General features: G+C 38.3%; 1 protein-coding gene across 6 annotated transcripts in view; it reads right to left on the bottom strand.

The window, feature by feature from the left end:
- STAMBPL1 (STAM binding protein like 1) overlaps positions 1 to 12,193 on the bottom strand; it is a 40,864-nt gene that overhangs the window by 10,724 nt on the left and 17,947 nt on the right. For 5 of the 6 annotated variants that reach the window (XR_006292051.1, XM_043550491.1, XM_043550495.1 and 2 more), the window contains exons 2-8: positions 8,754 to 8,837; positions 7,281 to 7,498; positions 5,958 to 6,033; positions 4,271 to 4,366; positions 2,157 to 2,511; positions 1,444 to 1,568; positions 118 to 324 (exon numbers count right to left, since the gene is read on the bottom strand). Coding sequence is in view for 5 of the 6 variants with exons in the window: in XM_043550491.1 (XP_043406426.1) it covers positions 118 to 324; positions 1,444 to 1,568; positions 2,157 to 2,511; positions 4,271 to 4,366; positions 5,958 to 6,033; positions 7,281 to 7,498; positions 8,754 to 8,837 (1,161 nt within the window). In the remaining variant the exon portion in view is untranslated. The remainder of the gene's footprint in view (positions 1 to 117; positions 325 to 1,443; positions 1,569 to 2,156; positions 2,512 to 4,270; positions 4,367 to 5,957; positions 6,034 to 7,280; positions 7,499 to 8,753; positions 8,838 to 12,193) is intronic. The other variant, XM_043550493.1, reaches the window with a different exon arrangement.

The raw sequence follows: 12,193 nt of genomic DNA, 5'->3' as shown, positions 1-12,193 counted from the left end.
GAGAGAAAATTAGTTTAAATCATGCGAATTATTTCTTTAAACTGGGTTTTCCAGTGCTCGTTCTGTATATCCTATCTAGCCAATACAGAGAAGTCAACATCCACAAGGCATACGTACATGGATCCAACCCAAAGTGAGGAGAGCGTGTTGATCCTGAACGCTGAATAATTCTTCCACATTCTCCATGTCGCAGTAATCCGGTCCTGCAGACTGCTTTGGCACTATTACATGGGTAATAGTAAATTCATTATGTGTCTGTAAAACACATGGTAGGAAGATGACTTGAATTAATGGTCTTCTAATGAACAAATGCTGAACATGAATCTGAGGAGAAAAGGGTCAGATCCTCAGCTGCTATAAGTTGCAGTAGTCCCACTGAGTTCAATTAAACTATGCCAGTTTACACTAGCTAAGAATCTGGCCAGTATTTCATCACAGCAATAGACAGAGAAGCAACGAACGTATTTGAAATGTGTATGCACAGAAAAATATTAAAAGAAGAGATGATGTCTGTTAAGAATGAAAGCAAGAGATGTAAAAATACGATTACTTTCTTTGAAGCTTGGAAATACAACATGCTTCCCTGTTTTTATTATTCTTGTTTTTATGTATGTCTAATGCCCTTTGATATCCACTTTGAACTTCTTTGTTCTTGCATGTCTGTGTATCAGCATCAGTGGTGCTATCCCCACTGCTCTGGGAACAATCTGATAATTAAGTACTGCTGGAAAGTTAGCTACTTGACCACTAAACATTATCTAGGATATAGGTAAAAACAAACAGCAGTGATTTTTGTTTTATTTGCTGACAGTGGTGGATTTTTTTAGAATTTGATAACACCCACCAATAGCTTCTAACATTTTTAATATCCAGTTTTCCTGTAACTAAACCTCATTTTGTTTGATGAATACCAGGGAATGTTCTTGAAAAATCCTGTAATGGAGGTTAAGTGTACAGCTTAATAACAGTACATGACCACAATAACTATGGAGAATTAAGATCAAATAGGTCTGTAACAATGCAAACAGCAGACCACAATTCAATAAGATAGCCTAACAGATCCATAAGATTATTTTATAAAGTTACTTACATTACACACGGAGGGCTTGTCTCTACTACTGCTTAAGTCAATGTATGTTATGTCTCTCAGGGGTGTGAAAAAGCCACCCACCTGAGTGACATTCTCCTGCCAACACAGATTTCACCTCTCGTTGAGGTGGAGTAATTATGCTGATGGAAGAGCGCTCTCCCGTCAACAGTGTATCTTCACCAGGTGCGTTACTGTGGTGCAGTTGCATCGGTGCAGCTGTGCCAATGTAGCAAGGTAGTGTAGACTAGCCCTTGCACTTCAGATCTGTTTTTGCTTTGATATCAGTTCATTACAGGAAAATACAGTACTATCAAAAATGCCTTCCCCGTACAAATGTGAAGGTTCAACTGTACCAGTTTTCCGCAGAGAATTCCACATGTCTCTATTCCTCTTACTGTATTTGCCTCTGCTAGCAGCAGAAATTTGTGACAAAGATCTGTGGGTAAAACTACACCTCGGAGTGCTTCAGCCATTTGATCTAATAAACGAGGAGAAAGGGCATTTATAATTTAGTCTTCAGTGCAAAATTTTCTAATGTAACAGGTTTACACAGTTAAGAGATCAACTGAACTGACTTACATAGGGAGTGCCATACTTGCCACAAAGAAGTTTTTGTCAGAATAATATAGAACTTTACAGAGCATAACCCTTCTTCTATTAAATGTACATCAAAGAATACAGAATGTTAACTGGATTGCATTCACTAAGGCAGTGAACTAGCACTACTTCCTGGTCCAAATTTTCAGAAGAACTCTAAAAATGCAACCACAGTGGGCCTGGGCCTGCTCCCATGGAGTTAATGGCAAAATTCCCATTTAATTCAATGGAAACAATTGGGCCTGTAGTCTGCAGGTCTAGGAACTTGTAGGTGTGAAATGGGTAATCTCAGATGTACGTATCCATTTTAGGTGAGAAAACAAAGGGTAGTGTACAGACACACAAACATTCCAGGAACATTTGGTCCTCCATGTCAGAGAAAGCTACAATGAAATACACACATGCAGGTCGATATCATATAGTATGTTAGGAGATGCAGAGGAGCATTACAGCTCCACTGAACACTTACTCTGAACAGTGCTTAAAGTGGCTGCTGGCTTTAAGGCCTGGTTTACTGGAGGAGATTGTCCAGCTGAAACAGAGGCATCACTCTTACTGGCTTTCTCAGAAAATGTGGTAGATAAGGAGTTATTCTGATGCATAGAAATGCAAGACAACACACTTCCATCAATCTGCTCAGACATAACCATATTCTCTTTAATTTTCTGATCTCGGGCTAGTTCTTGCTTCTTAAGCTGATCTTCAAAGAACTGAAACTGCTCCGTTTCAAGCTGCTGTTGTCGCATCTGTGCAATTCTCTTCTTTTCTGCTTCTATCAGCCTCTGCTGCTCCAGTTTCTTTAAGAATTCAGCTTTACACTTGTTCTGCAAAGTATGTAAATAAAGTGGTCATATCCTTTAGACGATGTTAAAGGAGTCACAAAATCATGAGGGGAAAGCTAGCAAACTGATTAACCAGTTATTATCAGACAATAATGACACTGTTTGGAATACGTTAGCCACATTGCCCAATACAATTGTGCCCACAGAAGTGCTCTAAAATAATAAACACGATGTACTTAGGGGTAGAGGACAGAGATCTCCCATTCTGCACACCCCTGATATATTATGCAATTACCTCAGTATTAATAGTATTTGCCCTTGACCCTCTTATATTTTAGCAGAAATAATTATAGTCTAAAAAAGTCATTTTAAGAATAGGGGAGTAAAGGGAGAGGGCACAAACAAGTCTTTGTCATCAAGGACAAATTTATCTTCAAGTGGATTTCACAGCACAGTTCTCTCTCTTACACCTTCTCCTGCCCTTTTCCTTTCTTCACTTACTTCAATTTCCCTTGGACTGCTTCCGGGTATGTCTACACTTAAACTGCTGCACAGACACTCACTACAATGACAGGGGGGGTTCTCCCATCGCAGCAGTTAATCCACCTCCCCAAGAGGCAGTTGCTATGCTGATGGAAGAATTCTTCCGTTGACTAGTACTGTCTACACCAGGCGATAGGTCATCATAGCTACGTCTCTCAGGGGTGTGGAGCTATGCCAATGTAAGTTTTCAGTGGAGATCAGCCCTTAACCTTGCATTGTATGGATTTTTCCACACTACTTATTGTTCTCTCTCGGTCACAGTAGGTCCTCACTGTACTCTCATCTCCCTCCAGCTGCCCAACACCAACTGCTATTCCACAAACTGCAGGGAACCTTCAGGTTCCAACATTCCTTCACCACTTCTGTTAAAGAGATAGCAACACAAACTGTCAGAAGCCAGTTAAAATATAGATACTTAATCAATAACCAACAAAACAAAACAAAACAAAACCTCGCAAACAAATCATAAATGGGAACATGGATTCTTGTTCCAAATTCCAGGAGACGCCCTGTGGGAGAAAGAACAGTGTTCCTTACTTCCTCTACCTCTTTCCATTACAAGCTTTTGAACTACAAATCCTACTCTGAGTGACTTTATTACACAAAGTGGGAATATGACTATGCAGCCCTTAATAGTTACTTAAATACACCCACGAGTCAACCAGAACCTAGCCTAATTTTGTACCTTTCACAATGCCTTGATGGATGTCAGAGTTCAAGGGAATACTAGTTGTGTTGTGGTCTAATTTTGCTTTTTCTTCAGGGAAAATGGGCCAATTCAAATACTCATTAGTACAGTATCTGAATTTATCAAATAAAATAGCATTAATCAAACTGTACCAACCTGCAATAGAGGCTTTTTTTACAATAGATAAAGACATTAAGCATTTCTATTAAGTAAATGCTAAAATATTTACATATTTATTTCTAAATAACCACACATCTACACCACTTATTTTCAAATACACTGCTTTATTAAAAAGAAAAGGAGGACTTGTGGCACCTTAGAGACTAACCAATTAATTGGAGCATAAGCTTTCGTGAGCTACAGCTCACTGCATCGGATGCTTTATTAGACGCTCAAAAGACGCAGTTTCTAATAGTGCCTAAACAATAGTAAAATTTAGATGTTTTTCTCATACAACTGCTTTTTTATTTGAATGTTGATTATGTAATATTTATAACTAACTGATTAAATCAGTAAACATTCATATGAATAATGCTTTAAAAATTAAATGTGAATTCAGATAAGACTTACTTTGTCTTGCATATATTCTTGGTATTCTGAGTTATATTTCTTTAAAAGATCCTTCTTCAATTCATCTGTCCTTGGAAATGCAACCTCTTTCAGTTTCTTTTGGGAAGGGGCGGGGGAAGGGGAGGAGAAATAAAAAAAAATGTAAAACTGATTTCCTGCCTTTGAAACAAATAAACAAACAAATTAGCTGGGAAGGAAAATCAGCTGGAATGCAGATTTAAAAAGTCAATCATTTCAAAACAAAGTTAAAAATACTAAATTACAGGCATGTCAAATACATAAAGCCATGTCTGTAGCTGTTATCAGTTGGCACACTCCATTGAAGCTATGCCAGTTTACACCAGCTGAGATCTGGCCAACAGATTTCTTGTAGAAAAGAAAAATCACTTTTCCAACCAGTCTGATGCCTCTGTGAGGCACAAATGACATGTGACAAACGGCATTACTGGCTCAGATTACGTTTGTTTCTAGGTTTTAGATCAGCTTTGGCCCAGATCCTGCAACAAGCTATCTGGGATGAGCCTAGGTGGGGTTCCACTCAGATGTGGAGTTCTGCCTGTGGAGAGTTCACTGCAGGAATGGGGTCTTTGATATTACATGTTTCAAGACCTTAACTAAAGTACTTAAGCATGTACTTAATCCCATTGATTAACAGAATTTAAGCACATGCTTGGGCACCTCTCCTGAATAGGGATGCTTTCCTGACTTAAGGTCCAAGGCAGAATAAGAATCGGAAGAAAATTATGTGGACCAAGCCTCAAAAGGGACCCTATTAAATGTATTAAACTTACAATGGTAGACCTCAATCACATGGCACTTTACATACTTGCTTAGCTTTACTCACGTAAGTACTCCTATTGAGTTCAATAGCTTGGGCCCGTAGTTATTGGGGTGTTTAAATAATTCAAACTGGAAAATTTAACATCAGTGTAGCATTTTGCCAGATGAATCTGAATATATACAAACCAGTGCACAGGTGCTATTGCCTGTCACAGCACACATGCACCGGAAAGCAGCTGTCGCCTTCTGGAATCACTTGGAATGCACTGTGGAATAGCAGCATGAGGCACAATGTTCTGCTAGAAGAGACAGTTTTCCATATTTCAGTGAATATCAATGGATAATTTCAGGTGTTTTAAACTGAGGAGGGAACTATTTAAAAAGTTCATCCATTAATTAAAGCAATGATGAAACCAATATAGTACTGGAGAAATTGGGAAACACATTAAAAGGAAATGGAGTACATATTTTAGTGTTAAAGAAAGCAGAAAATACTTTGGCTTATCAGCGCATGTTAAGCAGATAATATACAGTACACTAATAATTCCAAATGTCCCTCCGGCACTCAAAAGTCAAGGGTCATTCACTTAAATGGAAGCAGGATGATATCCTAAATGCTTTTAAATTAAGGTATTTAAAATATATGTATCCTTTAGAAACAGATTTAACTAAGTGTCAAACAATCCATATACTATTGGCTCTGTTCAGCGATACCAATTAATTCACATTTTAGGAGTTGCAATTAGAATCCCAGCAATGATCAAGTTAGTAAACTGAAATTAAACTTTGTTGCTAATGGAGTTAGTTATAAGAACTTAGTCTTGGTTGGTTCCGTACGTATTTGTTAGTTCTGGGGAAAGAACAATTTAGTTACTGAGAGAGCAATGCCAGGAAAAAGCAAACCTACCTTCATGATATCCTGTTTTTCTGGTACTGAACATTGCTGATAGTCTCGGTGACTGGGCAGCTTTTCTACAAATAAGCTAGAAAATTAAACACACACATTTCCCCCCTTGTTAGCCAAAGGAAGATCCACAACAGCTTTTATGTTGGGAGGAAAACAAGTTTTGCATATCACAGATGTTGAACACTGCATTCCAATTTGATTTATAGCAGTTTTCTATGCTTTCACAGGTTTAAACCATGTCACTGAAATTCCAGCACTGATTTACATAACACAAATCTTAACCCCCACAATATTATTTTCTGTAGCTGGATGCACTTTTCCTTGTTCTTTAGTAGCAAAGGGTAATAACAGGACTAACTAACACATGGCACCAGAAATCACCATGCTGGGCACAAGCTAGCCTTTGTAACCAGATCTTATCAGCATCACCCTTGTCCTTCCATCCCGTTTTCACTCTGAACACACTTGTTAGGTCTTGTCTTATTTAAGGTCTTCAGGCCAGTGAATGTCCTTTATTCTATGTTTGTTCATGGATCGCAACCTTCACGAGCTACTGCCATGCAAATAATAATAATGATAACATGGCAAAAGTCTAAGAGAGAAGGCTGCCAACAGAGGAAGTCTCTGTAGAGACTTCATGTGAAGTCATGCATGTCATACTGACATGCATTACTGCAGCCCACTTCTGACCACACCAACCTGTGCTATAAGGTGAAACAAATTATTTTATAGCACAGGCAGAATCAATCACTATTGTGCACGTAGGATGCACACTGGATACCTCTGTTTACAGCCACCCATAGCTTTCTAAAAAGTTCACCTTCAAGACTGGAAATTTCCTGGCCCTCTCTGTTCCCAAAAGTTGCATGTGTTTGTTTAAAAACAAGCAACAACCAAATGCAACAATGTCTGAACAAACAAACAGGATACCAAAGTGAGGGAAACCCCCCAGCCCCCCATTATTATATATTTAACTTTTTTTAAAGTTCTACAGCCTGACTGTCTTCCTAGAAAGTTTAAATCTGCTATGGACTTAGCTCTCCATTAGGAAGTAACTGAGTGTTCTAGTGAAATCTGCTTTTGATTTGATGGAGTTATGACCTTTTGGAAAAAAAAATCACATGCTAAGCATGCACTGGACATTTTGCAATGACTTATTCATTCAGCGACAGACTCTGTCTAGTCCTTGTGTGGAAGAGTAGCAGAATGAGGGAGTAAAAAGCCCCTCTTTTTGTGGTCTGTTTGATGGCTGGGCAAAATTACCAAATCAATCTATCCATCAGACTCATTACGTTAAAAAAAAAAATACAGATTATTCCTTACGTTATAAATTTATTATAAAGAACAAAAGCATTCTCCAGGTTTCCTTCCTCCAGATATACAGATGCCATGCGCTCCATCTCTACTCCGGATCTAAAGTAACGACGCGGCGTAATATCCTCATTGATTGTTATATTACAGGCAAGCTTGCTTAAGGCACGTACTCGCTCCTCTGGGCTCACTGAAACATCTGTGTGGTCAGGCATAGCTGCTAACTTTTTCTGAAAAACAAGCAACACATCACAGGTTACATTTCACCTTGGATGGCTGACCCCATTCACACATGACCTTGTTCAAGGCACTGAGGGAAATTTAGATTTAAATCAATAAATTAATTAAATAAAATCAATCAATAAATAACCACAAATGTTAGTAACAATGAAAAGACTTCATCATGCTTCTTCAATGGCATTAAAAACAGTGAATAAATTATATTACAAACACAAAAATTGTGAAACAAGATAAAGACAAAATTAAATTAACTAGAGTGAAACAAATAAAAGAATAAGCCTGATTTGGCAGCTTCCTAGATTTCCCAAGATATGAATTCCCATAAAGTGCCCCATTTTTATAGACGTTTAAAGTATTCTACCTAGGCCTGATCTACCCTTGGAACTTACACAGGCCCAGCAACATCTCCTAAGGGCATGAAAAATCCACACCTTTGAGAGATGCAGCTATGCTAACATCACCCCCCACTGCAGACAGTGCTAGGTCAATGGAAGAATTCTTCTGTTGACCTAGCAATCTGGGAGTAGCTCCAGCAATGGGAGAAGCCCTCCCGTTGTCGTAGGTTGTGTCTACACTGGAAATGCTACAGCAGTGCTGCGGCTGTAGCATTTCAAGTGTAGGCAAGCCCTTACCACTGGATGTAATGTTTACAATTGTAGCCTAACTGATAACAGCAGTCAGAATTTGCAGGATCACACCAGAAGTTCATTTCAATGGAACTTTACAGATTAAAGCATTCATTTACAGCTGAATAAACTAAAGCTATTTAACAGGACAGGAAGAGAAGCCAGCAAGAAAAGCCATGAACTCATGTTCTATAAGGTTTAATACATTTTCTCTTTCATACCGTTATTTAAAATAATTTTGATTACATTCCTGAATGAAACTGCTGCTGCGAAACTGCTTCATCTTATTATATTTTAAAGGCTTCAGTCTTTCAATTCAAAATGTGTATACAAACACACCCCAGAGGAAGTGCACAGTAACTAAGAGGGAGAAACCCAACAAATCAAATGCATTCAATATAATATTTAAAAATATTTAAATTCCAGCTCACTACACTCCATATGAAGGGGCAGCTGGGCAGAGAATAAGGGTGGTAGCAGGGAATGGTGGTTAGAAACGTGGAAAAACCCTTGAGCTGGCGGTCAGCACAACTAAACTAGCGTGGGTGGTATCAGATAGTTTGCTGCTTTTTTGAAACTCTGGATGCCAAAGCATTAAATATCAAAATGTAATACATACCAATGAACTAACAGTGAATGGCTGTTCCATGTTGCCCACAGTCTGCAAACCAAGAAGATTACTATTTCTTTTCAATCTCTCCATCTGGTCACAAAGAACAAAATGGGGGGCACAGGGGAGGAGGGCGGAAAAAAAAATCAATGCAATGTTCAGTGCTTGCAGTAAGTTGCCCTCCCCACAGCCCCGCGAGTCATGGTTTATTGGTCAAAGAGGAACTTCAGTACAAATACTCTGATTGTCACCATGTGCTAACATGAAATATGATAATGAAGTCATTTTAACTGAAAATATCTTCAAACATCTATGTTCTTATGCCATGCCAAGTACCATAACAGTTTAAAATGAAACACAACACACACAAGTCAAATTATGCATTTTAATAAACATGTTATTACAGGTGGCCTCAGTATATAATAGTATATTAAGTAGTTTTAAAATAAACTGATTTCATATTTTGTTAAGTTGTAATTTAAATGATAAACTAGTACTTTTCAAACACAAAGGAGCGGGAGAGTCCAAATCAAAAGTTCAGAGACTAATAAGTGCATTTGTTTTTCCATCTGCATATGCCATGGTAAATGTATCTATGTACAGTGTGAATTTGAGCACTTTTTTCTAGCAGGTATAGAATTGTAAATTAAATCAGGCAACTGTCCTACCTTAATATGGAAACTACATGTTTAGTAACTAAAAGTATATGAAACTTTTCTAGCACTATTTGTATAGCATGTATAGCACTGGTCAACTGCAAGAAGTGATCGAAAACTGCACTCAGCATGGAAAAGATAGGAGTTAACACAACCCTTCAGTAAAGGCAAATAGTAACAAGCAAAGGCAAACATTTGAAAGTGCTGTGGTCATCAGCAAAAAAGGCTTCTGACAAGGAAATGATTCATTAAGTTATACTTTAATATGAATCTGAAGCTGGGAAGGTGGGTGCTCTAATTCCCAACACTTCAGTGCTTAATCTAGAAGATTGGTCTTGAATGTCAAAGGTTTTGTACGATACAGAAAATGCGCACTACAAACATCTAAAGGCTAGACTGGTTCATCACAGAAGCCCCAGACTCAGAGGAGTTGCAGCAAAGACTTAATGTGGACTTCTCCCTCTCTGGAGGCTAGTTTGAATCCTGGCAGAAATTAGAGCAACCCCTAGGGCTGTTTTTCTGTATCTTTTTACAAAGAAATAAGTAGTTACGTTTTCTGCAACTCCATTAATTCCTGTCTTTGCCTCTTCCTTGTTTTTCTTAAAGGCTAATCATATCTATTAGGTCAGCCTTTAGTTTTAACCATTATCTTTACCATTTTAGAGTCAACAATTTCATCTCAGTTATTAACTGGCCAGTTTTCTTTCTTTTTTGTTTTGTTTCCTCCTTGATTTAGTTGTAAATTCCTTTACTAATCCACTTATTCCCTTTGACTAGATATAACTAATTCTACATTGTTGCAGTCATTATAATTACCTAATAAGTCTTACTGACTACATATTCTTGCTTGGGTCCATCCCCAGTTTTTCCACTGCCAGCCCTGGTTCTTTTTACAATCATTGCTAGGTGTGCTACAAGTCTGTGAATTGGCCTAAATTTTCAAGCAGATGTGTGCAAAATACTTGCATGCTTTTGTAATGCTACTTTGAAAACTGGATCTGAAATGTAAATTTGGTTCACTCACATTTACTGTTGTATGTACTTCCCCAAAAATGGTTCTATTCTAGAGATTCTAAACTTCAGCCAAATTAAAATTCTCAAGACAGGGCATTAGAAACACAAATACAAAACCTGATTATAATATGATGCTTCCTGTTTCATGTGAGAATCTCCTATTATATGTAACAGTGAAAATGTGCTCCATATACTAACATGGAATACTATAAGTAGTGAAATTTCTTTTTCAAGAATAAACCATGTTCCCGTAATGAGTTAGGTATGATTGTTCTATGAAGTGTTTCCATCCAAAGAGCGACATTAAAAAAAAAAAAATCCATGAAATTTTATAAAGAAGGAAGTTTTGCTATATGTTGCAAAGAAGGACCTTTTCTTTTACAGAACCTAGATATCAAATGCAGAAGTCAGTTTATTCAGGGGAAATTTTGAATTCTGTTAACTAAAAAAGATCACCTCAACATGAACAGATTTTACACAAGTGAATTTAATCATCTTCCAATCAATCACATAGCCCTCAGCTAAGTGAGAGTTTTGTTTGTTTGCTTTATAACCCTAGTGACAAGCCACTAAGGCCTCCAGATTTATTCTTCAAAAGAGTTATTTTGTCATGTTTCCTGGCTCAGTCTTTACCACTGCTAGCACTGTAATCAAATCTTAAAAAGAAGTCCATGGTAGCTGCTGAGTGCTTGGCACCTTGGAAAATCAGGCCACTGTAAGGATTTACAAGGCTAACTTGTAAACTTGTAAATCCTTACAGTGCCCTGATCTCTCTCTCTCTCTCTCTCTGTATAAATATATCTTTGTCACTGTACCCAGTTATGGGTCTTTAGTGCCACCCTGGTGGCACCAAAGGACCATAAAGCTAGCTTACTTGACCACCTGGAAGTTGCCCTGGTGTAAGGGGAATTTTTGGATGGGGCTGAGCTGGCATATTGGTCCTATGCCTCCTCCCCTGCCCCCCACAGCCCAACACCAGGAGCTGTATTTTGGGAAAGGGAGAATGCCACAACACTGCCTATTCCTGGTTTGTAGAACAGACCCTTGAGGCCACAGCAGGCTACTTGCTCTAACATAGACCAGGCGCTGAAGGGGCCGTTGGCCAGCTCCATGCAGATCCACCCAGCTTAGCCAGACTATTGAAACTACAGTACTGTGGACAGTATCAAGAATCAGGACAAAAATAATGGGAGGCAAGGAGCTCATTTTCATAAGCTTTCCTACCCCTGCAGCCTCACAGATTCCCTTGGTGGAGATGGAGAAGTATTTTTTGATCTTCAGCATGAAAGACAGCATCCAGTCTTCTTCGATTCATGGGCACAGAAAGCAAATGCCTCTGAAGGATCAAAACTTGCTACAATATATATTCATGTTAAAACAAACAGTATGAAATCATTCCCTCCTTCACTTACCTGTCAAGTCCCAAGCTCAATATTTTGTATTTTCTGTGTATCTGCAGATTCAATCTATAAAATGTGATCAAATCCTGAACCCAACAGTCCTTACTTAGGAAATCCATCACTGAAGACAACAGACATTTTACCGGAGCGAGGACTTCATTATTCTACTATTATGCAGGAACTAATTATTAATTTTAAGTCTACCCCTGCTACAGTTCTATTATTTTTCAAAAGCATTACTGTTCACTCTTTAAGGAACCAGGGAAGGGGGGGAAGAGAAACTGATAGAGGATAGATATCAGGAATGAGCATTTACTTTGGATCAAAAATAGTATTCCCCACCCCACACAACCAACCTTAAACAAGAAGTGAAACACTC

Source organism: Chelonia mydas, chromosome 7, assembly GCF_015237465.2.
Source record: "Chelonia mydas isolate rCheMyd1 chromosome 7, rCheMyd1.pri.v2, whole genome shotgun sequence".
Lineage (NCBI taxonomy): Eukaryota > Metazoa > Chordata > Testudines > Cheloniidae > Chelonia > Chelonia mydas.
Note: the sequence above shows the minus strand (reverse complement) of the source record. Positions and strands in the feature narration are given on the sequence as shown.